General features: G+C 39.6%; 1 protein-coding gene across 2 annotated transcripts; it reads right to left on the bottom strand.

Moving 5' to 3' along the window:
* Positions 1-626: 626 nt before the first annotated feature.
* On the bottom strand, positions 627-25,885 carry LOC141388935 (uncharacterized). Of its 2 annotated transcripts, XR_012408959.1 has the most exons (6): positions 25,038-25,176; positions 14,502-15,173; positions 14,302-14,392; positions 1,893-2,011; positions 1,420-1,822; positions 627-1,354 (listed from the first exon to the last, which is right to left on the bottom strand). XR_012408959.1 is itself a non-coding variant. In XM_073959710.1 (5 exons), exons 2-5 carry the CDS (start codon positions 14,632-14,634, stop codon positions 1,683-1,685), a joined length of 483 nt encoding a protein of 160 aa, XP_073815811.1. In that variant the 5' UTR covers positions 14,635-15,173; positions 25,038-25,885; the 3' UTR covers positions 627-1,682. The 2 variants fall into 2 exon arrangements, 1 of the variants encoding a protein (XP_073815811.1); XM_073959710.1 differs by having other exon boundaries at positions 627-1,822; positions 25,038-25,885.
* Positions 25,886-27,430: the final 1,545 nt, after the last annotated feature.

Below are 27,430 nucleotides of genomic sequence, written 5' to 3'. Positions count from 1 at the left end.
TTTTTGAAATAAAACTACATTTTTGACAAAATATTAGGAGATCCAAAGTTTTTGGGGAGGTACCGGAAGGTGCGCACCGATAGTGCCCACCTTCGAACTTAAACCAAGTTTGGGCAAAATATTACAACAAAGTCCAAATTTTAAACCGAATAGGCTGATCCTTTCGAGAGTTATCGGGCGCTCCAGCCACACGTGTTTTTACAGCTTTCGGGCTATTTCCTCAAGAAGTATGGACTTGCCCCTGAAAAAAACTGTACCGTCGTAATTGGGGCAGCGAATGCAAGTTGTTACAACAAAGATCAAAACGATTCAAGAGGAAGTGACATTTTGACATCGGTGCCAACTCTAGCTCGAAAACTAATGAACTAATTGTCATACAAAGATGTGCTCTTTCAGATGAAAAAAAAAAAAATCTACCAAAAAAGTTTGGTAGATAAAGATAAAGGATGTGCTCTTTCATATGAAAAAATCGACCAAAAAAGTATGGTAGTTTTCTTGGAAAAAATTCATGAAAAATTTTCTTTTCTGGGCTTTACAAGTGGAGATCACGCCCTTAAGCTAACATATCCCAACGACCTATTCCCTTATATGTTATGTTTTAAAATAGAAACCAAAAGAGGTATGTATGTAATATTAATTTGATTTGTTCAATTTTATTGATAAATTGTGTTATTGTAACTATTATTGCTTATAAAAAATTTGCATATTTCGTATATGTTTGTATGTAATTAATTTTGTATGCATGTGTGTGTATCTTATTTATCAAAAAATCCAATTTATAAAAATGCTGCTAATAATTCCTACTTACAATTCGAACTTTAAAGCAAAAGTTTATTATCCTTTTGTTTTCTTTTATATTCTAACTTTCGTATAATATCAATTTTCGTTATTATTTATAAGCTAAAGAGAGATGAGAAGATATTGTAATGCAGAGAGAGCTTAATGTAATACTAATTGATGTGGAAAGGTTACGTTTTTGTTCAATACTTGGAAGTATAAATTGCTTAGTAAAAATAATTGATCCAATGGTTGCTTGTTTTCGAGTGCTGGCAAATGTTCTATTTAGATATTTTTTTCTTTGCATTAAAACTGAAAATAATTTATTCAATAATATTATAGCAAAACGTATATGTAGCTGTGTTTAGTTGAAGACGTTTATAACAAACTCGTTTTCATTGAAATGCGATTGAGTCGCTTGCAAATTTTCCTTTGAATATTTATATAAAAGCACATAACCTAATGTAAATGTATGCAGTTTCAAATGTTTCATTCATTTATAAATGTGGTCCAAAAACGCCTGGGGAAAGCTTTGGGGCAAAAGCAACATAAATAGGCCTAACCGACGAATATCCTTCTAGAATTTTTAATATTTTAGAAACGGTGAAGACTGTGTTGGGGCAATAACAGAACTAAAACCACCTTCAAGTTGGACAACCTTACGCTTCACACATCCATCGTCCTCACTTTTTTGCACCCTTAGGTATTTCCAACTTTAATCGCAATAACATTGCTGCAGTACAGGTGTATACCAAATCCTAATTTTTAGCATAAATGAAAGCTCTCAGCTTTGCTAGACCCCTCGCTAAACAAAGACACCCAAACTAGAGAGTTTGCGTATACTTGGGAAATATCACGAAAAATATTTTATCGACAATTTTGCCGTTTTTTTAGTTCAAATGGTTCTATTGATTCTTCTTGGCACGCCTTCTCTTGAATCCAGTCATCTGTTTAAGTAGCTGGGTATTTTCATCATCCAAATCCAAACTTGGTTCCCACAATCTCAAACGTTTGGGTATATACATTAGAGCCACCAATGTTATGGCTAAAATAAAGAAAGAAAGAAGTAAGAGAAGAGTTAGGCTAGTTTTATTTTAAAATTACTAAATACTTACAATTTAAGACACATGGAAAGATGACGTAGAAATTTAAGGTGCACGATTGAAAGTATAACGTTTCGGTTAAGTACAATATCAAGGTCAAGGCCAACGAACATCCGCCCATGCTTACCACTCTGTAATAAAAACAAACAAACGTTAGATATTATTCTATGTAATTGAGGCATGCATAGCTTTATTCCTTTACGTTAACGTTTCTTAAAGTTTTACCATTTTTAACTCGGAAAAAGTTTCTTAACTCCAAAAAGTAGTAAAACTTGAAGCAAAATTTAACAGAGAGCATGCCAAAAATGCTTTCTCTTTTACTACTTTTTACTTGACAAATTTTGTGGTGTAAAAAGTAAAAAAGTATCAGTCGGCTTTGCCGACAGAGATATGCCCTCAGCCTGTGTAAATTGAAACACTTTTTCCCAAAAAAAAACTTATGTATTTAGGGGGTTTCAAAATTGTGGGCGTAGAAAAATGTAGATTAGGATTAAAGTTCAAAAGTTTTGCGGAGGAGGTACTCAAAGGAATGGACCGACACAGACTATGGGGGTTTTTACAACCTTCGGGCTGTTTTCTCAAGAAGTATGGACTTGCCCCTGAAAAAACGTTTACCATCGTAATTGAGGCAGCGATTGTAAGTTGCTTCAACAAAAATCAAAGTGATTCGATAGCAGGTCTTAAAGTGAATTTAACCGAAATTTTGTGTGGGGGTTTTTTCAACTTTCAGGCTATTTTCTCAGGAAGTATGGACTTGCCCCTGATGAAACTTGTACCCTCGTATGGGGGACAGTGAATACAAGTTGCTACAACAAAAACCAAGGCGATTCGAAAGCAGGTCCTAAACTGAACATTTCCGAAATGTTGTGTGGGAGGTACCCGAAGGAGTTTACCGATTGAGTCCATATTGGAACCTCATCTAAGTCTGGTAGAAGTTTCACGATGTGCAAAGTATGGACCAAATCGGTTACTCCCTTCAAGAGTTATCGTGCGCACAAATCTTCCGAAAATTTTCGAACTTTTGTGGGGGAGGTACCGGAAGGAGTGGACCGATATAACCCATCTTCGAACTTAAACTATGTTTGGACAAAATATTACGAAAGCCAAATTTTGAACCGAATCGGTTGATACCTTCGAGAGTTATCGTGCGCTCCAGCCAGCCAGACAGACAGACGGACAAAAGAAAAAAGAACACAACGCGCACTGACAAAACAAAATAAAAATAAATATAAATAATAGAAAAATTAAACCAGCGAAATAAAAAACAGTGAAATTTTTGCTTGTTGTTATTTTTTGAGCAACCATGTTTATTTTTTGACATTGTTGCCAGATCTACTATTTTTTCCGTTCCTTCACTTTTGTGCAAAACTTGTTGCGTGAGAGCAATTTTGACAGTTCTCTCTTTTGCTGTTTTTACTATTAAAAAATAAAGGAACAAATGTTATATTTATGTATGTATGTATACGTATGTCTGACCCCAACACCCCCCAGAAATTTGCCACCTCTCCAAATATTGGACATCATCCTCTTTATACCCCCAACATTATGGCTACAATGTAGAGATTACTTTATTGATTTAGAGTCGATCTACTCATTTCCATCTGACTGGTTAACACGATAATTCTCGAAGGAAGTAACCGGTTTGGTTCAAAACCCTGTACATCCGGAATATTTCTTATAAATTTAGATGGAGTTCGGAGATGGACTATATCGGTCCACTTCTTTGGGTGAATTGAAACTTTAATCAATAAACAGATCGAATACAGGCTAAACAACAAAAATCCTTTTCGACGAAAATTTTGTATTTAGGGGGGTTCCCCGAATTTTGTGGCCGCTTTTGGACGTACGAATATGGATTTGGATTAAAGCTGAAAAGTGTTGTGAGGGGGTACATAAACGAATCTACCGATGTTGTCCATTTTGGAAGTGGATCTTATTTAGGGTGACATTCCTTTTAGCAAACGGCTGCAGCAGCAGTGGTGATATCTTAGAATTTCCTCTCTGCTACCTGAACATCAGAGGCTTGGTCAGTTTTCTAAAGCGTTGGTTGGTGAATTTTCTGAATCACTGCCAATTGGCTTTCCCGTGGTTAAGGAGAGTACGGAGATCAGAGGTTATGAAGTAGGGTGGTCAATTGATGGAGATGAGAATCAAAAGATGGTCCGACCCAAGGGAAATAACGGGTTTGAAACGTCATTCGGAAGTCCAGGAGACACGGTGCATATGTCAAGCGAACTACGGCAGTATCCTCTAATCCGTCCTCATTCACGGTGCGAAATGTGGAACAATATAATTGCTCAGGCAGCGCTATGTTTTACATGGCTGAAGTATTTACGGGACGTATCTGAAAGGACACCGGCTAGTCAGGTCGCCTTTCTTGGGCGTGGTCCCAACCCTTTTTTGTTCCCACTCTTGATACGCAACGCAAAGGAAATCTCAAACGAACATATAACAACTAATAAACAAAAAACGCATCAAAGCCAATATTTACCCTTAAACCACAGGCCCTTATACTGCCCCCAACCATGGTCACTTAACATTGGGGCCTATAACCTGGAGTACAGCTATTTTTCGGTTATTTTTTACTTTAAGTTCTACACCTGATTGCTACCCAACGTTAAAATCTGCATATATTGTCGAGCTGGTTTCCTGGGTTTCCTCTATCTTATCTCGAAGTCCATTGCAATTAAAATTCAAAAAGGATCAAATTGGATCAGCAACGACCGGCGTAAATTGCTACATGTGCGGATTATGGCGCTTTGTACAGCGTCAAATTGATCACCTGTCAGTCTTCGTAGTCGTCATCATATTTAGAAACAGTACCCGCCGCAGTCACTGATACCGAGTATTACTCAAGCTCCTGCTGTTTAACTGCGATGGTATTCGTGCGAAAATCAATGAGATTGCAGATTTTAGGAATTGAAGAAGGATAATGGTCGCAGCGATTCAAGAAACGAAGCCGAACGACACTTATAGTCTTTGGAGTTGTTATGGATACAGCATAATACGCTTGGATCGCACGAGAAGTGGAGAAAGCAGCGGTCAAGTGTGGAACCGCGGGGATACTACTGCTAAGTGTGTATAAATGTGTGAGGCAAAGCGCTGGTTGAGCTTTATGTTGCGTAGAGTGTAAAGTTCGCCATCGTGTTACCTGGTCTGACAAATGATGTAACCTGGCAAGCCGTCGATTCTCTTTGGTGAGATAATTTCCCTATTATCATCACAATCAGCAAACCGCCCAAATTCATCATCTCAGAACCACACATTTTCATCAGTCGTGGGAGAGCTACTTGGTCCCCTTTCAGAGAGTTCACCAATCACCGCATCAGTAACTGGCCAACCCTTCTGATTTTCGGGTGGCAGAAATGACGTTCCGAGACATCATCACTGCTGCAGGCGCTCGCTGTTGGTCGAATACCCGAATTGAGATAAAATTTCCTCGCGGAAGCGGTGGGACTAGCAGATGAGCTTTGTTCAGGGAGCTTACGCGGGAAGTTAACATGTTGGTCGGTGACCACAAGCGAAATTAATTACTACATTATCTGAAGAGTTTCAACATTGAAACCGGAATAAGTGAATTGTATGCAACCGTTAAGTCATTCCCGAACCCTGGGAAGAAAAAAGATAGGATCTTAGTCACATTTGATGATGTTCAGCGTAACTGATCCGAAGAAGTGCTCAAGTTATTTCAATTGACAGTTTGTGGAACCCGAGAGTGACACCACAATTTACAATGGATAATTTTGCAAATGACATTAGGAAGGCTAAATTATCTAAAACGTTGAGCGTTGATGTCGAGTATATCACTAGAGTTCTCAACCAGTGTCGATAAAGAAACCTTGTTGAACACATATAACGCGATAGGTCTGCGATAATGTCATAGGTGCGTGGTTCGCGAATATAAGTCCAACGCGATGGAAAAATATTCAAACCTGTCAGAATGCCGCCCTGAGTCTTCAGTGGACCATCTCCATGAGGAGACAAAGATTCTTTCAGTGCAGCAACACAATGACATGTTCTAGTTGCAGTACTTGCTAGGGTGTTACCGTAAGAGCCATCCTAATCACCATATGGTGTGTGCTCGGTTTGTCACATCCGCATCTTCACCCACATCCAGCCTTCGGTAAGATGCAATAGATGTCAGGAGTGGGTACATCTAAGGGGTTGATCTGGACTTGTCCACGTGAGGGACTACGACAGGGACTATGTTGATGCATGCTGCGTGAATACAGTCCCCAGTGAGTCGTCATCGGATCACGAAACTCCTTCGTCGTCTGATTATGAGACTCCCCCGCAGTCCCCTCGACAACAACCGCACATGCAGCCTTTAACACTAACCGTTGTTGTCCCAATCCCGGAAAACGCATCCTTTGTGCAATTTAATTGCAATGGACTCAGAGGTATGATCGAGGAAATAGTAGATTTCATGAGTCGGAGGAATATCAAGGTCGCTGCGGTGCAAAAAACCAAGCTCAACAACAACTGTATCTTACAACGTTGTGATGGTTACAACGTGCTTAGGAAGGATCGCACCAGAAGTGGAGGTGGGGGATTAGCTTTTCTACTGCACCAGTCTGTCCAATTCAGGGGCCTAATTACGTGATTCGATATCGAGTTGTTTCGACCCGAGTACTCAAAGTTGGGATGACAACATTCGTAATCGAGTAAAATTATCGAGAAATTGAGCATAAATTTGCGAGTAATTTCTCGTAGCCAAATGACCTATCGTAAACAAACGAAATGAAAGATTTCTTATTGTATTTTTGTTTAAAATGTAAAAAATTGTTTTTTATTGACGGTTTATAGAGGAAAAATGATATTAGTAAATAATTGTGAGCATTCTTTACACAAAATAACAAGAGAAATTGGGAAAAGTCTTTTTCAGTCGTTTTGAGAAATTGTGATAAAATTAGAATTAAAATAAATACATATGCATGCTATCATTAACCAAAAATTAGTGTTTGCAGTCGTTAAAATACAAGTTGAAAAAATATGAATTTCTGCAAAACAAAAAATTATTTATGGCCTGTTTCACTAAAGAGGAGTACACACTAACAGTCAAAACTGACAGTCAACGCACTTTAAGGACAATTTTCCGGCAAATAACAACTTTTATTTAGCTAAAAACGTTTGAAATACAATATTTACGGTATTATTTACAGATTATAAAAGAAATTTTTTAATTAGGCTTTGATATTCACGAAATAGACCTCGATGACTGTCAGTTTTGCTTGTCAATGTGTACTATACTTAAGACGATTCGAACAGAAATTCGTTCGAACTACTACCAAACTTCTGTTTTTTTGAATAATATTTGATTTATGTTTGTTTTCAATTAAACAAAAATATTCTACAACAATAGGAGCTTGGTCGTAGTTCGAACGAATTTGAATTCGAATCGTCTTAGAGAAACAGGCCATTAATATTAATAGCCTTCACTTTATAGGTGAACAACTTTTAAAAAAGTGCATTTTAAACAGTTCATCCCCCGTTGTTTACCAAAGGAAATACTCTCTCAGAGAGGCTAAGTCAAAACACCCACCAAATTCTCCCATTTATTTTGAGAGAGAATTATTAAGGTAGATGTATTAACAAACTGTAACAAGAATGTCAAAACAATTTTGCAAACATTACTAATTTTCATATTTTCTTAGCACAACTTCATTCCGAAATTATTATTCAATGTATTGTTCAAAAAATTCCACAAATATTTACATTTTTCATCCATAATTTTGTTTTTTAGTTTTTGCTTTGAAATAAACACATTTTTTTGACATCTACCTTCATAAAATTCCCTGTAGAACACATAGCCGATTACCGGTTACTCTCGAAACATTCGATCAACGATTTCGATCGAGTCTTATCATGCCGTTTTTTTCTCGTGTCGAAAACTTATTCACGAGTAAATTCACGATCGAATCGACTCACATAATTAGGCCCCAGGCCTATCTTACTTGAGCCTGTCTCTAATGAGTCAGGTGTCGAACTGCCGAGATAGAGTTCCTGAACGTATACATCCCGCCGAGAAATATCTGTATCTCAGATTACGTGCCTAACATTATTCCGTTTTTCTAAGGTCATAATCGTCTGGTCCTGGGGGACTTTAGTGCGTATCATGAGATGTGGCATTCTGCCCTCGGAAACGTCCAGAGGCTGGCTGAGCAGATTTACAGCTCTACGTTTTGCACGGTCAATGAGGTGCCTCTACCAGAATTAGAGGAGAGTGTCACAGCTCGCCAGACATAACCATCGTGCCACCTGGTCTGACAAATGACGTTAACTGGCGACCCGTCATTTCCCTTGGATCAGACCATCTCCCCATAATTGTCTCCATTAGCAGACTACACGATTTCATTACCTCTGAACGCCGCACATTCGTCAATCATAAGAAAGCTGATTGGCCGGGTTTCAGAGAGTTCACCATCACCGCTTTAGAGAACTACCCAATCCTTCTGATGTTCCGGTAGCGGAAAGGAAGTTCCGAGACATCATCACTGCTGCAGCCGCTCGCCATATCCCTACTGGTCGAATACCCGAAATTAAGACCAAACTTCCCAGCAGAGGCGACGGGATTAGCAAATGAGCGTGATGAGCTTCGTCGAACCAACCCCAATCAGGTAGCTGACACTGGAAGTTAATAGGCTGGTCGGCGAGCATAAGCGGAACAAGTGGTTAAATCATCTGAAGAGTTGCAACATTAGAGCCGGTATAGGCGAATTGTGGGCAACGGTTAAGTCACTCTCGATCCCTGGAAGAAGGAAAGATAGGACCTCAGTCACGTTTGGCGACGTTATGTTGACTGACCCGAAGAGGTGCTCAAGTTATTTCAATCGACAGTTTGTTGAGCACCCCGAGAGCGACAGGGCGAAGAGAAGAGTATTACGTCGCATCAGATATCTTCCTGCCGAGGAGGAACCACCACAGTTTATAATGGATGATGTTGCCAATGCCATCAAGAACGCTAAATCATCCAAAGCGTTGGGCCCTGATGGAATCTCCATGGTAATGCCGAATCAGCTGGATGAGCCGGGAGTGGAGTATCTCACTAAAGTTCTCAACTTGTCGCTATTCACCCTCATTGTTCCCGAAGTCTGGAAAATGGGCAGGGTGGTCCCACTATGGAAGCCCGGCAAGGATGCCAGCAAAAGTGAATCGTACAGGCCGATTTCACTTTTGTCGCCCGTAGCAAAGACCCTTGAGACCTTAGTCTTCCCCAGTATCAGAAATAGCTATCAAGTTGTCGATCATTAGCATGGATTCCGTAAGCAGCACAGCACGAAAACTGCGCTGCACGCCATTACTACATATATTTGTCAAGGACTCATCCAGAGATGGCCGTGCGATAGAACAGTGATGGTGACGCTTGACTTATCAAAAGCCTTTGATACAGTCAGGCACTCCACGCTGAAACGTTGGGTAGTCCATTATATGTGTGGACGCCAGTCGTACGTGGAATTCAGGAACAAGAAGTCCAAACCCCGCAGAGTGAAACAGTTAGTTCCCCAAGGTGGGGTGATATCTCCGGAACTTTTTAACCTCTACCTCTCCTATACTCCAGACGGCATCGAGATCGTAACGTATGCGGATGATTGCACGACCCTTGCGTCAGGTACCTATCCTGATGACATCTGTGACAGACTGAACAACTATTTAACCGATCTTACCACCTTTTTCCATTCGAGGAATGTTCAGATTTCCGCCACAAAACCAACAGCCAATCTGTTCACCACATGGACAGCGCAGTTTGGAAGAGAATTGAATGTCGTGGTCGACGGTAGCAGAATTCTAACCACAAACTGCCCCAAAATTTTTGGGGTCACATTCGACACTACTTTCAAGTTGTGCGCGCACGCCACAGCTTTCTGCGACAAACTGAAAAGTAGCAACAAGGTCCTCAAGTCCCTAGCCGGCAGCACTTGGGGTGCAGATAAAGAAACCTTGTTGACCACATATAACGAGATAGGTCGGTCTGTGGTAAGCTATGCGGCGCCAGTTTGGTCCCGGGATTATGATATACTTATTGGAAAAACATTCAAACCTGCCAGAATGCCGTCCTGAGAACAGCAACAGGGTGCCTCCTCAAGTATTTCGACCATCTACATGAGGAGGCAAAGATTCTTAATGTAAAACAACATAATGAGATGCTTTCGTTGTAGTACTTGCTTGGGCGTTACCGTGAGAGCCATCCCAATCACCATCTGCTGGCTAGGTCCGACACATTCAGGAATATCAGGAAGGATATTCATGCTCTAGAGAGGGAGGTCCAACAATATAGGAGAGAACCACTAGATCAACAGGCATATCAAGCAGGTTTAAATAGTATTCACATGGATGCAGTTGCTAAGACCATGAGCAAATATAGTGTGAATTAAGTGCTCGAAATACATCGCCCATCTATCGCAGCTAAGGAGCGTTAGCTGCCACGACAAACTAGAGTAGTTTTGGCTAAACTACGCTCGGGATATTGCAGTCGCCTAAATTCTTATTGGGCGGAAATCGACCGCGCCGTGCAAGACAGTATGCGACATGGGCCCGCACGACACAAAACTCCTTTTCAACTGCCCAGCCAAACCTACTCATCTAACTCCAGTGGATCTGTGGTTACATCCTAGCGAAGCAGCCACTTTCCTGGAACTGGAGATAGACCCAGAGCCAGATTGAACAAAAGAACGAATATACAAACATAATAATAAACACTGTTACAACAACAACCAGAGTAGTTTTTGAACAGCTATGCTCAGTATGGTGCAGCCGTCTATACTCCTATAGGGCAAGGAATGATGGCACTGTGCAAAACATCTGCCCGAACGACACACTGTACCTTTTCAATTACTCTGCCAAATCTACTCAATTAACTTCAGTAGCCTTGTGGTCATAACTCATTAAAGCAGCAATATTCTTAGAACGGGATATAGACCCAGAGCCCGATTAAGCAGAAAGATGAACAGAGCAAACATATCATATGCTGTTAAAACAAAAACAATCAATATTTTAGGAGTCGATGATGATAAAAAAAATTGAGATAATGATCAACAAACTCAAATTCTTAATCACTGTGCAACGTATTAATAATAGGTGTGACTGGTTACTTTCCCAGCAAGAACTTTCTCAGAGAGTAAGGACTTTTTGCAAGAAAATTGTAAAAAGTAAACAGACACTTTCCAACAAAAACCAGCAAGCAATCAGCTGACTTGCCAAAACAGAACAATTTGTCCGCCAATAAAGGAACCAAAGGAAGCAAACATTTTGTATTTTATTAAAAATAAAAAAAAGAAAACGACCCAAAAAAGTTTTTTTTTCACTTTGTAACTTTGTTCCCCGATAAAACAATACAATTAGGCTTGCTATTTCCACAATAAAATTGTTTTTAATTTTCACAAACATAAATTACCGAATAATTAAAAACAGATGATTGATTGTTTTCAGGAAGAAGAAGAGTTACAAGTGATTGCTAGAAGAAATTAGTCCAGCAAGAATTTGCAAACTCTCAGTAAAAGAACTGTCAAAATGTATCTCTCGATTCGCTCTCTTTTGCTGACTTTTTGTGTTAACAGACGACTTCCAGCAACAATTGGTACACATTAGTTGTGTCTTTTTACTTTTTCAGTAATAATTATTCAGTAACTTCTTTTCAGAGAGTAAGAGAGATTTTGCTCTTTGGATACGAAGATAGAGAAAAAAGTAAAAAGACAGCATTTAGTAAACTTTAGCAAGATAACAGTTGATACCCAAAACAAAAACATTGGCACCAATGCATGAATGAAAAAGTTCTTCAATTTTAAGCAAAATAAATAAAAAATAATGATTATATTAATAAAATAATCAATAAATAAACCTGAATCGTAATATTTATAGTATTTTTCCATAAAAATAAGATAGACATTGAGCAGCCGACCATTAGCAGATGATTAAAAAACAGCTGATCGAACTTGCTAAATGTTGCTGGGAAAAATTTTTTCAGCAACTTTTAGCAATTTCTCAGCAAACAACTGTCAAAATTGTTCTCTCACTTCGCTCTCTTTTACTGAACTTTTGTGTAAAAAGACAGCATTTAGTAACATTTCGTAATAATTATTACAAATTATCACGTAAAAAGACACACCTATTGTTACAAGTTTTAGGGTAACCAGACAGACCTAACAATAACTCTCGAACGGATCAACAGATTCGGTCGAAAATTTAGCTTTCGTAATATTTTGTCCAAGCTTAGTTTAAGTTCGAAGATGGATTATATCGGTCCACTCCTTCCGGTACCTCCCCCAAAAAAGTTCGGAAATGTTCGGAAAATTTGTGCGCACGATAACTTTTAAAGGAAGTAACCGATTTGGTCCATGCTTTGCACATCGCGAAATTTCTACCAGACTTAGATGAGGTTCCAATATGGACTCAATCGGTCCACTCCTTCGGGTATATCCCACACAAAATTTCGGAAAAGTTCAGTTTAGGACCTGCTCTCGAATCGCTTTGATTTTTTGTTGTAGCAAGTTGCATTCACTACCCCCCATACGACGCTATAAGTTTCCTCAGGGGCAAGTCCATAATTCCTGACAAAATAGCCTGAAAGTTATAAAAAACGCCTATGACACCCTGTGCGGTGGTTGGAGCGAATATAACTCTCGAACGGATCTGCCGATTAGGTCCAAAATGTGGCCTTCGTAATATTTTGTACAAACTTAGTTTAAGTTCGAAGATAAGCCAAATCGGTCCACTCCTTCAGGTACCTCCCCAACAAAAGCTCAACAATTTTCGGAAAATTGTGCGCACGATAACTCTTGATGGGAGTGACCAATTTGGTCCATATTTTACACATTCTAATATATCTACCAGATATAGATCAGGTTCGAATATGGACTATATTTGTCCACTCCTTCGGGTATCCCCCACACAAAATTTTGGATACGTTCACTTTAAGACCTGCTCTCGAAACACTTTGATTTTTGTTGAAGCAACTTGCATTATTTGCTTCAATTACGACAGTAAAAGTTTTTTCAGGGGCAAGTCCATACTTCTTGAGAAAACAGGCCGAAAGTTGTAAAAACCCCTATGGCACCAGATGTAGTGGCTGGAGAGCTCAAACCGAATACTGCGTTCGTCCACACTTTGGATATTATAATATTTCTCCGAATATTATATGAAATTCGAAGGTGGTGCTTATAGGTCCACTCCTTCCGGTACCTCCCCCACAAAGGTTGTCGAAACTTAGTTTATGTTCAAATTTTGGCCCTATATGTCCGATCATTGTGGTACCACTCACACAAATGTTCAACCGAAGGTTTTTCTAGTGGCCCTGTTTACAGCGATATTATGTTTTTCGTAGGCTAGTGTGATAAAAAAGCCCTTTCTATCGTTATCCCCGCAAATGTTTGAGCTTTAATCATATCCATACTTTTGTCTGTACATACGCCCAAAATGTTGAAAACCCCCTAAATACATAAGTTTTTTTGGAAAAAGGCATTTCAATACACACAGGCTGAGGGTATATCTCTGTCGGCAAAGACGACTGATACTTTTTTAATTGTTTTTTCTTCATTGTCAAATAATCGTCAAACAAATGTCGAAAAATCAGTTCTACCATTTGTTGCCTGAAGAAATTTGTCTGGTAGCCTGTGGTAGAAGAGAAAGGCATTTTTCCTCTCTCACTCTCTTAAATTGCTTGCAGTTTTATCACTTTGAAGTGAGTAACCGAAATGTTCATAACTTTTCATATGATAGTATTACTTCCAGGCATAGATCGGGTTCGAATATGGATTATAGAGGTCCACTCCTTCGGATACCTCGCACATAAAATTCGGAAAAAGTGAAGTCTAAGAGCTCCTCTTGGATAATTTTAAAATTTTTTCCACAGGCTGTCCTTGCGCCCCCCTTTACGACGGTAATTTTTTTTCGGGAGCAATTCCATACTTCCTGAGAAAATGGCCTAAAAGCCCCATATAACCTTGACGGCACCAACTAAAATGACAAATTCGCAAAATAACTCTCGCAGGGAGTTTTTGATTGATCCAAACTTTGCACATCGTATTATTTGATCTAGTCAGGTTGGAATATGGACTATATCGGTCCAGTACCGCCCACACAAAATTTGAGAAAACTGCAGCTTAACAGCTCGTCTCGGATCGTTTTGAAAATTTTATTCAAAGACTTCTTATTTCGGGCCCTGTAACGATAACGATTTTTTTTTTTGCAAGTCCATACTTCCTGTTTTTACATTTTTGGAAACATGTTGTGTATGTGGCCTTATTTAAGACGGTAACGGGCAAAATTCATACTACCTGAGAAATTGTGCAAAAAACTCAAAAAATTACCTATAGACGTCAGAAGTATTGTATTCGCCTCTCTGTTGCTTCGCTTCTTGCTTACCTGTTTTCAAAACCTGCTCAACCAAAATCTAGAATTTTAATACATCATATAAAAGCACACTTACGGTTTATAGTGAATATATAGAGTACAGTGCACCAGCGCTAAGGCTTTAAGCAAGCAATACATTCCAATAATACGCGATACAGTATAATCTCCTGAAATAAAAAAGAAATAAAGCAAAAGACATTTATGCTGGGCATTCAAGAAATAAGCCATTGCTGATACTTGATGGATATTTGTCACAACAATAATAGCTTCGCTTACCTTCTATGAACTGTGTATCGGCATGGTCGAGAAAACTTCGCCGTTCAATATAGCTACGAAATGCTGTACCCAAATCCATAAAGGCCACAAATGCTATCCAGCCTCGAAAGGCGTATAGCAGTTTGCGTTCCATTTTTGTGTGGTACGGCGTTGTGACGGTTTTTCTTCTTACTCGGGCGGTGTTGAAAAACGGCTAATAGATTCCACCAACAACCACTAAGTAGGTTGTTGATCTTTGGGTGGAGGAGGGCGGTGCGACTGGGCGACGATGTTCTTTTCTGTTGCTTCTTTGCCCTTTTGGGTTTCAGTTTCAGTTAAATTCGTTGGTGGGTATCACTCGGATACAAACAATTGTAAATGAATGAATGAACTCGGCCGTTTTGTTTGTAATGCTTTCAGTAAATAGGTAGCTGCTGGTATGTCGCTACAAAGGTTCCTTGACTTTCTTCTGTTGTGTGGTGGTGGTGGTGATGATGAAGAGATTCCATAGGTATTACATTGGCACTTGTCGGTTTGTGTGTTGCCTTTGAACGATTCGTTGTTGCTACTGTTTGTTGTTATGTGTTTTCTTCTTATTTCTCGTGCAAGTGATTTGGTTTTTTGTTTTCTGGGTCAATTACTGCTACAGTTCATAAGTGGAATCTGTTGAAAACTATTAACCTCTGTCTTTAACTATGGGACGAAAGAAAAATGTAGACAAGGAATGAAACATTTTCAGAGAGAGAGAGAGAGTTAATTAATTGCATAAATGATATGGAGATAGCATCGAAATAATACAAGGACAATTATAGGTAAAATGAATGAAAAGAACCAAGCCTTCCAAAACACATGTTCAAAACCTTGTGGAAAAATCCTGTATATAGTAAAAAATTTGTCACAGGGTGAAATCTATGGAAAGGAATTTTCGCTTTATTGTGGGAGTTTAGAATGGAAAGAGTCCTCAAACTCAGACAGGCTTGAGACAGCTTCCAGATAAATTTACCGACAATTGGACAAAGATATTCCCCTTTCTACTTTTGGTCATAAAAAGTTTAGAGCAAATTTATTGACATGGTCAAAATAACGAATACATGGACTTTTTATGCAATGAGTCTTGAATACACAATCCTCGATTTTCTGGCAGACACGAAAATGCTGTGCCTTGACGAAGGGGTGTCATCATTGAGAAGGATGAAACTCACAATGTCGGAAATCAGAATTAAATTATCGAACATATCCTCTGAAACTCACTAATCACTGCTATATATGTTTGCGCAAGTACCCATTCTTCGGTCTCTTACTTACTTCTAAGAGGTTTTGACGTTCCTTGCCTTAGAATAGAAACCATTCAACATGTTAGGTGGACATGCAAACCTTTGCACCATGGTGGCGCCCAACAGCAAAAAAATGGTAGATGTCGTTCTGATTTTTTTAGTTTTCTCTAGAATTTTCCGCAAGGTAATCAAGGTGTGGCCTTGTTCTCAATCAGGTTGGACGATATAGACACATATAATCTTGTGTGGTGTAGCTGTCAACGCTACTACTGAATACCAATAGCTTGGAAATTTGCAATTGAATGCCCGAAAGACATTTAGCATGTTAGGTGGACATGCAAACCATTGCACCACGGTGGCGCCCAACAGCAAAAAGTGGTATATGTCGTTCTGAATTTGTTCAGTCTTCTCTAGAATTTTTCGCAAGTTGTGGTGTTGATCTCAATCAGGTTGGACGATATAGACTGGACACCAATCAGGGTCGCGAAGAACGTCAAATGTTTTAAGGTAAAAATCGCTACAGATCTATGGTGCGTATGCGGCTGTAGCGATTTTTACCTCGGAACAGTTGGCATCCTGATACCAATAGCTTGGAAAATTCCAGTTGAATGCCCGAAGCAACGAACGAACTCTGCATTTTGCACCATTGTATAGGTCAGGCATCAGGCGTAATACTTTCGGAGGAATCACTTTAATATTCAGTGCATTTGAAGTCTACGATGCTGTTATATCCAATATACTGCTCTATTATAATTAGAACAGTGTTTATATGATACGGGAGCCACCGTGGTGGTAAGCATGAACGCCTTGCATGCAGAAGGTCCGTTTAAAAAGAACATCAACGATTTCTGTGGTAGTAAATCCGCTCAGTGTAATGCTTGGTTTACATTACGAAATCCACTCGATTTCAACTGTCAATTCCATTGCGTATATGTCAAATCCATCTGAAATCCATTGGATTTCGTTTGACTTTTAATCAATGGAATTGCCAGTTGAAATCGAGTGGATTTCGTAAATGTAAACCAAGCATAAGGCTCGGTTACATTTCATCCCTGAAAAACTTATCTACAAGTGGTGTCGTAAGACACGCCGTTCGGATTCGGCGATAAATATTAGGTCCCATATCATTGAGCCAATATGAATCAGCAAGCACTCATTGATATGGGAGAAGTCTTCCTTGTCCCTTCGGGGATGTTTAGGAATATATGTCTGTATGTAGTGAAGTTGCTCTTCAAACTCAGAACTTGCTTTAGACAGCTTCCAGTAAACTTTACCCGAAATATTCACTTTTCTACTTGTGGTTTTAAAATCGCCTTGTTCAAATTTATTGCCATGATCAAAATAACGGATACATGGGATTTTTAGTCGATGAGTCACGAATGACAAGCCTTCGTCAAAGTAACGGAGGATGTTACTTTGACGAAGGCTTGTCATCATTTCAAAGGATGAAATACATGATGTCGGAAATCAGAAATAATTTACGAACGATTTGATGTAGGTCATAATATCCCGTAAAGCTAAGCTGTTGCTATGTTTTGCTCTTCCCTGAAACCAAATAAACTAAACGACAGCATCACTCATTCGAAAATCTTCGGTACACGTGAATGGCTTTTCCATCTGTATTGGAATTTTCTGTATTCTCAAATTTCTATCTAAGTGTGAAACAACATACTAATAGCACTGACGCGGGTTAGAAATGAACACTGTTTCAACTCTTGACATTCCGCAGTAGCTTGGACGAAGATACCACAGGCTCCAAAGGTGGCATTGAGTTCATTCTGACCAACATGAATGATATCATTATTATAGAAACTGTGACGTAATGTAAATATCACCCGATGCAAATAAAGTCCGGCTGACTTCCGTATCGTAATTTGTATTGTGTTGTTTAAACTTCGTCAAAATATGTCAGTTGCACATTCATGCATTGTTCCTCGAAAATGCATCCGAAATAAATATGATACATGTTGGCTTTTTTTTAAATTGTTCCACAAACATCACATGCGGGACAAGGGAGACTACTCTCGTATCAATGAGTGCACCCCGATTCAAATTAGCTCAATGATACGGGACCTACTGCCCGAGTCCGAACGGCGTGTCTTAAGACACCACTTGTAGAGAAGTTTTACGTGGCTGAAATACTCAGGAAATGTCGCGAACATTGCTGAGGGGTATTTTTCCACCGTTGAAATGTTTGATGTTGCCTGGCCGGGGAATCGAACTCACGACCTTCGATGTGCAAGGCGGGTGTGCATACCATTGCACTACGGTGGCACCCAACATGTTGGCTTTTTATAAATAATTGTTCCACAAACATCCCAGATGGGACAAGGGAGACTTCTCTCATATCAATGAGTGCACGCCGATTCATATTGGCTCAATGATATGGGACCTACTTTTTATTGCCGAGTCCGAACGGCGTGCCTTACGACACCACTTGTAGAGAAGTTTTTCATGGCTTAAATACTCAGGAAATGTCGCCGGCATTACTGAGGGGGAATTTTGCCACCGTTGAAAATTTGATGTTGCTTGGCCTGGGATTCGAACCGCAGACCTTCTGAGTGCAAGGCGGACGTGCTAACCATCGCACCACGGTGGCTTTTTACCTACATTAAAAATTCGTATTTTTGACGTTTTGAAACAATTAGCTTAAATACAACGGCGTTAAGAAACATAATACCTCGCAGATTTGCAGTCATTTGTAAAGCAACTGACGATACGGAAGTCAGCCTCCTACTCGAATATGTTTCGTGCTGTTGTTGTTGTAACAGTTTTGATATGTTTGTATGTTGGTTTTTTCTGCTTAATCTGGCTCTGTGTCAATCTCCAGTTCTAGGAAAATGGCTGCTTCGATTGAATGTAACCACAGATCTACTGGAGATAGTTGAGTAGGTTTGGCAGGGTAGTTGAAAAGGTTCAGTTTGTCGTGTAGATGGTCCAATGCAGACATGAAGAGGCACCCTATTGCAATTTTCAGTTCGGCACTCCGGCAGCATTCAATATCTTTCCAATGCGTTGCACTTATATTCGCAGACCATACTGGCGCCGCATACCATAGACCTACTTATTGCGTTTTATGTGGTCAAGAAAGTTTCTTTATCTGCAAAAGAGGTAGAGGTTAAACAGCTCCGGAGATATCACCCCACAATGTGGAACTCCCTGTTTCACTCTATGGGGCTTGGCTTCTTGTTCCTGAATTCCACGTACGACCACACATATAATAGATTATCCAACGTTTCAAACTTGGCCGGAGGGTAATCTGCGCGATGTCCACAAACAGCGTGGAGTGATTGACAGTATCAAAGTTTTTTTTATAAGACAAGCGCCAATATCTCATTTCTTTCACACAGCTTGCTCTGGTTGAATTTTCTGATGCTGGGTAGACCTTAAGCCTCAAGGGTCTTTGCTACAGTCGACAAAAGCGAAATCGGATTATACGATTCACCTTTGATTTAATGATACAGGAAGTGATTTAATGCGACGCAGTACTCTTCTTTTCGCCCCGTCACTATTGGGGTGCTTGACAAACTGTCAATTGGAATAACTTGCGTACCTCTTCTGGTTACGTCGCCAAACGTGACTGAGGTCCTATCCTCTTTCCTTCCAGTATTCGATAGTAACTTAACCGTTGCCCACACATCCGGCTCCAATGTTTCAACTGACTCTTTAAAGATGATATTACCACATGCTCCTATTATGCCAGTTAACTTCCAGTGTCAGCTCTCTAACTCTGGGGTTGCTACAAAAACAACAACAATACAACGAAACCCATAATTTCTTTCTGCAACCCGAACATCATGATTGACCCAAGAGAAATGACAAGTTGACAGGTGACGTCATTTGTCAGACCATCTGACACGATTGTTATGTCGCCGCGACCATGAATCCACTATTTCCTCGATCTTGTTAATTGCAAAAATTATGCATTTTCAGGGATTGAAATAGCAACGGCTGGTGTTAAGTGCGGCGTGTGTATTCTAATGACTACGACGACTCATTGGGGTCTGTGTTCACGTAGCCCCTGTCGTAGTCGCTCGCATGAACGAGTCCACAACAATCCCTGAGACGCACCCACTTCCGGCATCTATTGCATCTCACCGAAGTTTGAGTGTGGTGTGACAAATTGAGCACAGGCATATTGGTCCTGGGCTTTTCTCCGTCCCGGCACGGACCAGGCATTCCAAGATATGCTGCTGCTAACACAAAAAAACCAGTAAGGAAAGGATCAAAGTCGGGCGGGGCCGACTATATGATACCCTACACCACTGTGAATATGTAAAATATAAATCGGAGCTATATCCAGATCTTAACCGATTTTGATATAATTTGGCACATTTATTTCCAGACCGAATTCAGTCACACATTCCAAATATCATTGAAATCGGACTTATATATCGTGTTTGGAGCAGAAACTACACGAAATCGGACGAAAATATATATGGGTGCTATATCCAAATCTGAACCGATTTCGATATAATTTGGCACATTTATTTCTAGACTGAATTCAGTCACACATTCTAAATTTCATCGAAATCGGAAATATATAGCGTGTTTGGTACAGAAAATACGTGAAATCGGCCGAAAATATATATGGGAGCTATATCCAAATCGGAACCGATTTCGATATAATTTGGCACACTTGTTTTTAGACCAAATTCAGTCAAACATTCCAAATTTCATCAAAATCGGACGTATATAGCGAGTTTGGTGCAGCAAATACGTGAAATCGGGCGAACATATATATTGGAACTATATGCAAATCTGAACCGATTTTCACCAAAAGCAATAGCGTTCTTCCTATGGCTAAAAAAGTTGTAGTCCCCAATTTTCAGCTGAATCGGACAAAAAATGCGACCTGTATGTTGCGAACAAAAATACATGGACAGACAGACGGACGGACACGCATAAATCAACTCAGAAAGTGATTATATGTATATCCCCAAAAGGATCTGTGGGTCTATTTCGTTTCCTTTTGTATGTTACATACAAATGCACAAAGACATAATACCCCTTACCACTGTGTGGTGTAGGGTATAAAAACGCTACAAATACAAACTTGTGTACACTGAGGGAGCCACCGCTGCCCGGAACACGGTTGTTGTAATATTCCGGGTCAATCCGGTATCGGAAAAAACACCGCCGTGTTTTGGAACAAATCAAAATGTTTTGTCCTGGTGTTTCACGCAGATATAGGTCAAAATCTCTCGCAAAGCTGTTAGCTGAGACCAAGTGAACTGAACGAATGGCTTTTACATCGATGGGGCACTTGTCTGTAGTCTCAAATTTCTATCAAACAGTGAAACATCATTCAGATAGTATTGATGCGGCTTATTAAAAGAACATTGTTCCAACTGTTGGCATTCCGCAGATTCCAAAGATGACATTGACTGTATCCTGCCCAAAATGAGTGACAGCATTATCGTATAAACTGCGTCGTAATGTTACTATCACCCGATGCAGATGCTGCCCTACTTGAAAATGTTTCATCCCACATTTCTCGGTATTCTTGTGCTACGCTCCGACAGATCCGGATAAGTTGCCAGAATATCATACGATCATAGCCAGAGGATTTGATCGATGCAATTAAACAGTGCGATCAAGCGCCACAAAGTTGTAACTCGAAGCTTTTTATTGTGCTATTTCGAACATTTTTTTCAAACATTCCAATCGCTGCTTTATCTCCATGTGTAAGTACGCATTCTTCAGATTCATATATTAAAACATGTCAGCATGTAGAGCGTAATGTTTGTTTGCTCTTGAACTGCTTATTTCTAAGAGGCTTTGATGTTACTTGCCTGCGAATGGAAGCCATGCATTCAGCGTGTAAAGCGGACACACAAACCAGTGCCCCACGGTGGCGCCCAACAGCACACGGTGCGCCTGAACCAACTTTAAATGGAAGGTGCTTACACCTGGAAAGATTTTGCGGATTCTGAAACTACAATGTTCACAGATGAGAACAATTAAAAAAGCAAAATTTCGTTGCAGTTCTTGCTCGGGTGTTACGGCGAGCGCCATATAAATCACGATATTGTGGAAAGGACCCCCACCTAGACATGTCAGAAGGGATCTTCATGACCTAGAAAGAAAGGTCCAACGTTACAAGAGAGAACGCCTATATCAATAAGCCTATCAAGCAGGATTAAATAGCATTAACACAGGCTGACTTCCATATTGTCGGTTACTTTACAAATGACTGCAAATCTGCGAAGTATTATGTTTCTTAACGCCGTTGTACTTAACAACTGCGAAGCTACGTGTTTATACGTGTTTTAAATACGCATTTTAACGCAGGTAAAAAGCAAACATGTATGACTGACTTCCGTATCGTCAGTTGCTTTGTGTTGTTTAAACTTCGTCAAAATATTTCAGTTGCACACTCATACATTGTTCTTCGAAAATGCAACTAAATGTATCAGAAATAAAAATTATACACGTTCTTTCTATAGAAGCCTCCTACGGAGGTCTTCTATTCTATAGAAGCCTCCTACGGAGGTCTTCTATTCTATAGAAGCCTCCTACGAAGGTCTTCTATTCTAAAGAAGCCTCCTACGGAGGTCTTCTATTCTATAGAAGCCTCCTACGGAGGTCTTCTATTCTATAGAAGCCTCCTACGGAGGTCTTCTATTCTATAGAAGCCCCCTACGGAGGTCTTCTATTCTATAGAAGCCCCCTACGGAGGTCTTCTATTCTATAGAAGCCCCCTACGGAGGTCTTCTATTCTATAGAAGCCCCCTACGGAGGTCTTCTATTCTATAGAAGCCCCCTACGGAGGTCTTCTATTTTATAGAAGCCTCCTAGGAAGGTCTTCTATTCTATAGAAGCCTCCTACGGAGGTCTTCTATTCTATAGAAGCTTCCTACGGAGGTCTTCTATTTTATAGAAGCCTCCTACGGAGGTCTTCTATCTACTCCAGTAGAGTTGTGGCTACATGCTATCGAAGCAGCCACATTCCTTGAACTGGAGATGGACCCAGAGCCAGATTTAGCAGAAAAACGAACATACATACAAACATATAAAATACTTTTATAACAACAACAACCTCTGCTCTGAATTCTGGTGATTAATGTAATTCTTGTGTATTTTCACCAGCTAAAAACCAAGGCGGTGGCCTATGCCAGTGATGTAAAAGGGGAGCCAACCCAGACGGAACTTGTATTATTCCCCACAAAACCCAAAATTTGTGATTTTCAGTCTCTAGTTTTAGACAGAGTTACATTTACACCTTCTCTGGAAGCAAATCCTAAGCCATGGTTCGTCATGGAAAAGGAAAACTGAGCAGCGGGCGAAGAAAGGAGTTATTGCACTCTACTCCTGCAATAACTGTATTGGGAAAGTTGAGGTCTAAGTATGGCTGCGGTTACAAACACATAGGAATAAATCACTACAGTCCATATTATCAAGTGTACAAAGTACCGCATCAATCAAAATACTTTTCAGGCAGCCTTGATCCGTGACACTGAATCTCCAGCCTCTGGATATCTTGGTCCAGTTTTACATTTCGGACATGTGAAGGTCTTTAACTTAAATGATAGCTTGACAGATGACATTTGGGTTGTAGGTAACTCTCCTCTGGACGGTCTGGGTCCATAACGAAGGAAGGCATTGTTCAATTATGCTAATATCTACAGCGTCTTTAAGCCATAGATGCTTGCTATCAGGAAAGCAGAAGACTTGATGAAGAGTCTTGAAAGCGGCCCTTATGGCTGGCTCTGAAAGTCCTGAACCATAAATTCCCGAGTTATCTTTGATCGCAGGAAGGCACTATATGATATATGTATGCAATATTGTTAAACTTTGCTGGGTTCCAGGTTATAGCTCGGGGTGGCTCCAAGTCTATCGATGATCTCTCTGGCGACCAAAGAGCTACTACATCGCAAACTTTGTGGGATGACAGCGGCATTGATTACTGTGGGTTATGTGAAGATGTAGAAGAAATAGAGACTGTGGAACATCTACTTTGTAGGTGTCACTTGTTGCGAACAAGAAGACACCGACTACACGATATCGTAAAGCTATGTTGGGTTCCGGATCACAGCAACATCATGGGAAACGAGGCTCGAGGTGGCTCTAGGTCTATCGACTTATCAGTTGATGAAACCGACCGGCCAACGATGTGCCACTACTTCGTAGATCTTCAATGAGAAAGCACATCAAAGATGGCTATTGGAACCTGGTTGTAGGGTATCCAAGGCAATCTGGCCTGTGGTTTCTCGTCGAAGAACGGCTTCCCTCCTCTCACTTGATAAGTTAGGGATGAAAATCGTGGTGGGACTTTTAACAGGTCACTGCAGAGTGAGGTCCCTAACTTCAAAATGGGACGACAGTGGCATTGACTACTGCAGACTATGTGAAGGTGCAGAGAAGATAGAGACTGTCGAACATCTATTTTGTATGTGTCCCATGTTGCAAACAAGTAGATACCGTACACTAGGCAGATATGAGATAGAAAATCTGACCTTCCTGTCTAACATAGATCCCATCGTCTTACTCAACTTTGCCAGACATCTAGCATGGCTTGGCAAAGGTCCTTAACAACCCTTAATAATCAGACTCTTTTCACTCTTCCAGATAATTTCTTCTCCTACACTCACCATCATCTCATCATCTCTATCCTATCATCCTCATCTCATCAAGCTGCATCTACACTCTATCATCTCCTTCAGCTTTAATCATCTCAACAACACACCTCCATCATCTTTAAATCATCATCTCCATCATCTTTAAATAGCCCACACAGGATGAACACAATGGACCAACGGTCTCCGAGTGAAGTTGTCACCTATTCTAATAGAGGGCTGCGCATCCTTAAACCTAACCTAACATAACCTACTAGGTAGATATGAGATAGTTAATGGTGTTGAACGATATCCGAATTATTGTACATCCGCATTTACATGTAACAAATATTAAAAAACGTCAAGTCCATTGAATGTCTATCAAATAAATGACGTATTTGCTCCAAATACTGATATTAAGCGTTAAAGTTAAATTAGGTTTATGTTCAGTTTATGGTAATATTAACAAACAATCTGATACTATTTATAGGCAATAGAAAACTGACCAAAAACTACCCAGGATTGGAAATATATAAGGTCACAAGGAGTGATTGGAAGATCAGCCTTAAATTGGCATCACAAAGAAAGAACAAATTGACCCAAAAACAACTTGGATGCAAAAACATAAAAAGATAATAACAGCTCTTAGGAGAAAAGACCCCCACACTCGAAAAATTTGTATTCAATTGAATTTTTATAATTAACAGAATAATACTTCAACTTACTTTGTTTTACTTTTAGTTACAATTCAGTCCACTGTGCAGTACTGAAAATGACAAAAAATGCTATGTTGGTTGTAGTCTAGCTTCCGGTTTCCTGTGTTCTGGTTTCAGGAATGATGTTTGATTTATTTCTTGGTGTTGGTGTTCTACTATATTTTAGAACTTCGAACTCTACTACTAATGCGATGGTGTTGTTGGTGTTTATTTGTTTGATTTCGTTGTATTATTAGTTGGCAAACTTTTTTGATTGACTTTTGTTTTCATGTTTTGTCACAAAACGACATAAAGCGATTAAAAAAGTGTGTGTGTACTTATTTCGAAATACACGCGATGCGATGAAACGATATTTGTTTTTATCACAGTCGTCAGTCACATCAAAGAGACAGTCGCGACATAAAGACAGACATTAAGTCAGTCAGACAACGAGTATTGTCAAGGGATATGACATAAAATATGGGGCAACCTCTGCATGCATACACATATAAATCACTGGGAATAAATAATAATAGAAATATGTATGTGGTGTTTATTTTTTGTTTGGTACTATTTTTTGTTAGAGCTCCATACACTTGGTTCATTAATAGAATACTTATTTCGTTGTTATTGTTGAATTATTTTTAGTTAATTTACGTTAGCTTTTTTGTTGGGTTGTAGAAAATATTTTCACTCTTAATAATATTTGGCTTTTGGTTACACTTTAATTTGATTGTCGTCCTTTTTTTGATGATGTTGCATTTGTTGTTTTCTTTATTCTTTTTTTATTATTACAAATAGATTTTAGATTTGCTTAAGATTTTTTAGCGAATATTTTTTCCGTGTTCGTCTGGAGCCACCGTCTGTTTATATTTGACAAAAATTATTGCTGAATATTTTCATCTTTGCTCTTTGTGTGTGGGATATTTTGTTGGGGAGAACTCGGCCAGAAAATGTGCATGAGAGAGCAACCCCATTCATGTTGGATACTTTGCTTGGCTTTTAGGAATGCATTGAGTATCTTGTTATGTTTTACCGGCATCTCATGGTCATGCGCATTACGAACATATTTTTGTGAGTGTTCACTTCTCAATTATACGAGGGGCGAATAAGAAGGCAAAGAAGAAACAATTATATATACAACATTTTACGCCATAACATAGCTTATATAAATTTGGGTATTACATAGTGCTCCAAAATATGTTAGTAAATACTTATCCAAGTCCAGCCACATTCACAGAACTGATGAATTACAAAACATTTGTTCCATAGCGTAGATTCACAATGAACTTGATCTTCTACGTCATTTTTTTTTTTTTTTTGCTTGGGAGCGGAAGTTTAGAAACATATTCAGCCTTATTACGGTTGGCGTAGTCGTATCCAAAATTGCAAATTGACGTGTCGTAACGTCCAATTGGTATTATGTATGTCGTACACGACATTTTCGCAACGACTAATTGGTATTATGTATGTCGTATACGAGATATTACAACTCTGTATGCCATTCTTTTACAACAACGTTAATAAAAACGAACAAATAAAATGGATTTAAACAAAAGGTATGTGTCTATATTACAAAAAGATTATATATTCGTATAAATGTTATAATATTGCACATGTTTTAGAACAAAAGTCACCACCAAAAAACAGTTTGACACAATGGTCCAGATTTTGCAGAACAATCCAAATTTGGCCAGAGGTTACAGCAATGGAATAAAAAAAATTAACGTGAAAGAAGAGTGGAATAAAATTAGTACGAAACTCAACATTTTAGGACCACCAGTACGAACAGGTGAGGGTTGGATGAAAGTCTGGGCTGACTACAAATTCAAGTTAAGGAAGAAGTTAATTCACAATAAGGCGGAATGTCGTGCTACAGGTGGAGGATCCTTCAAGCAGTACATATTAACAGACACGGAAGAAGCAGCATCAAGCTTGTTACAATTGGATACAATTGTAAACGCGGGCAATCAGTCAATTGGAATCCAGCAGCCTTCAACGCTTCGAGAAACAACCACTGAGGAAGAACTGTTTGAAGCATGTATAATCCATGAAGATTTAGAAAACCACGATCCCTGCACGGTTACTCCCCCAAGCGTAAGCAGGTCTCATCCAAAAGAGCCGCAGGTCGTAGTGAACCAGGATCCCCGCACAATAACCCCTGTAAGCATAGGTATCACTCATGGAAATGAGCAACAGGTCCAAGTGAACCAGGATCCCTGCACACTAGTCACAAATACCCCTCACAGAAATGAATTTCAGCAACAGCATCCAATGACTTCTTCAAGAAGACAAAGGAAAGCTGACCAGAAATATTTGCTTCTCGAAGCTGCTGAAAGTCCAGACCGATTTATATGCCGATGTTAAGCGATCTTTAAGTGAGATAGAGAGGTACCAGCGCAAAAACTATAAGCTTACTGAGG

Source organism: Musca autumnalis, unplaced genomic scaffold (genome assembly GCF_047663935.1).
Source record: "Musca autumnalis isolate F117 unplaced genomic scaffold, ASM4766393v1 scaffold_1, whole genome shotgun sequence".
Taxonomy (NCBI): domain Eukaryota; kingdom Metazoa; phylum Arthropoda; class Insecta; order Diptera; family Muscidae; genus Musca; species Musca autumnalis.
Note: the sequence above shows the minus strand (reverse complement) of the source record. Positions and strands in the feature narration are given on the sequence as shown.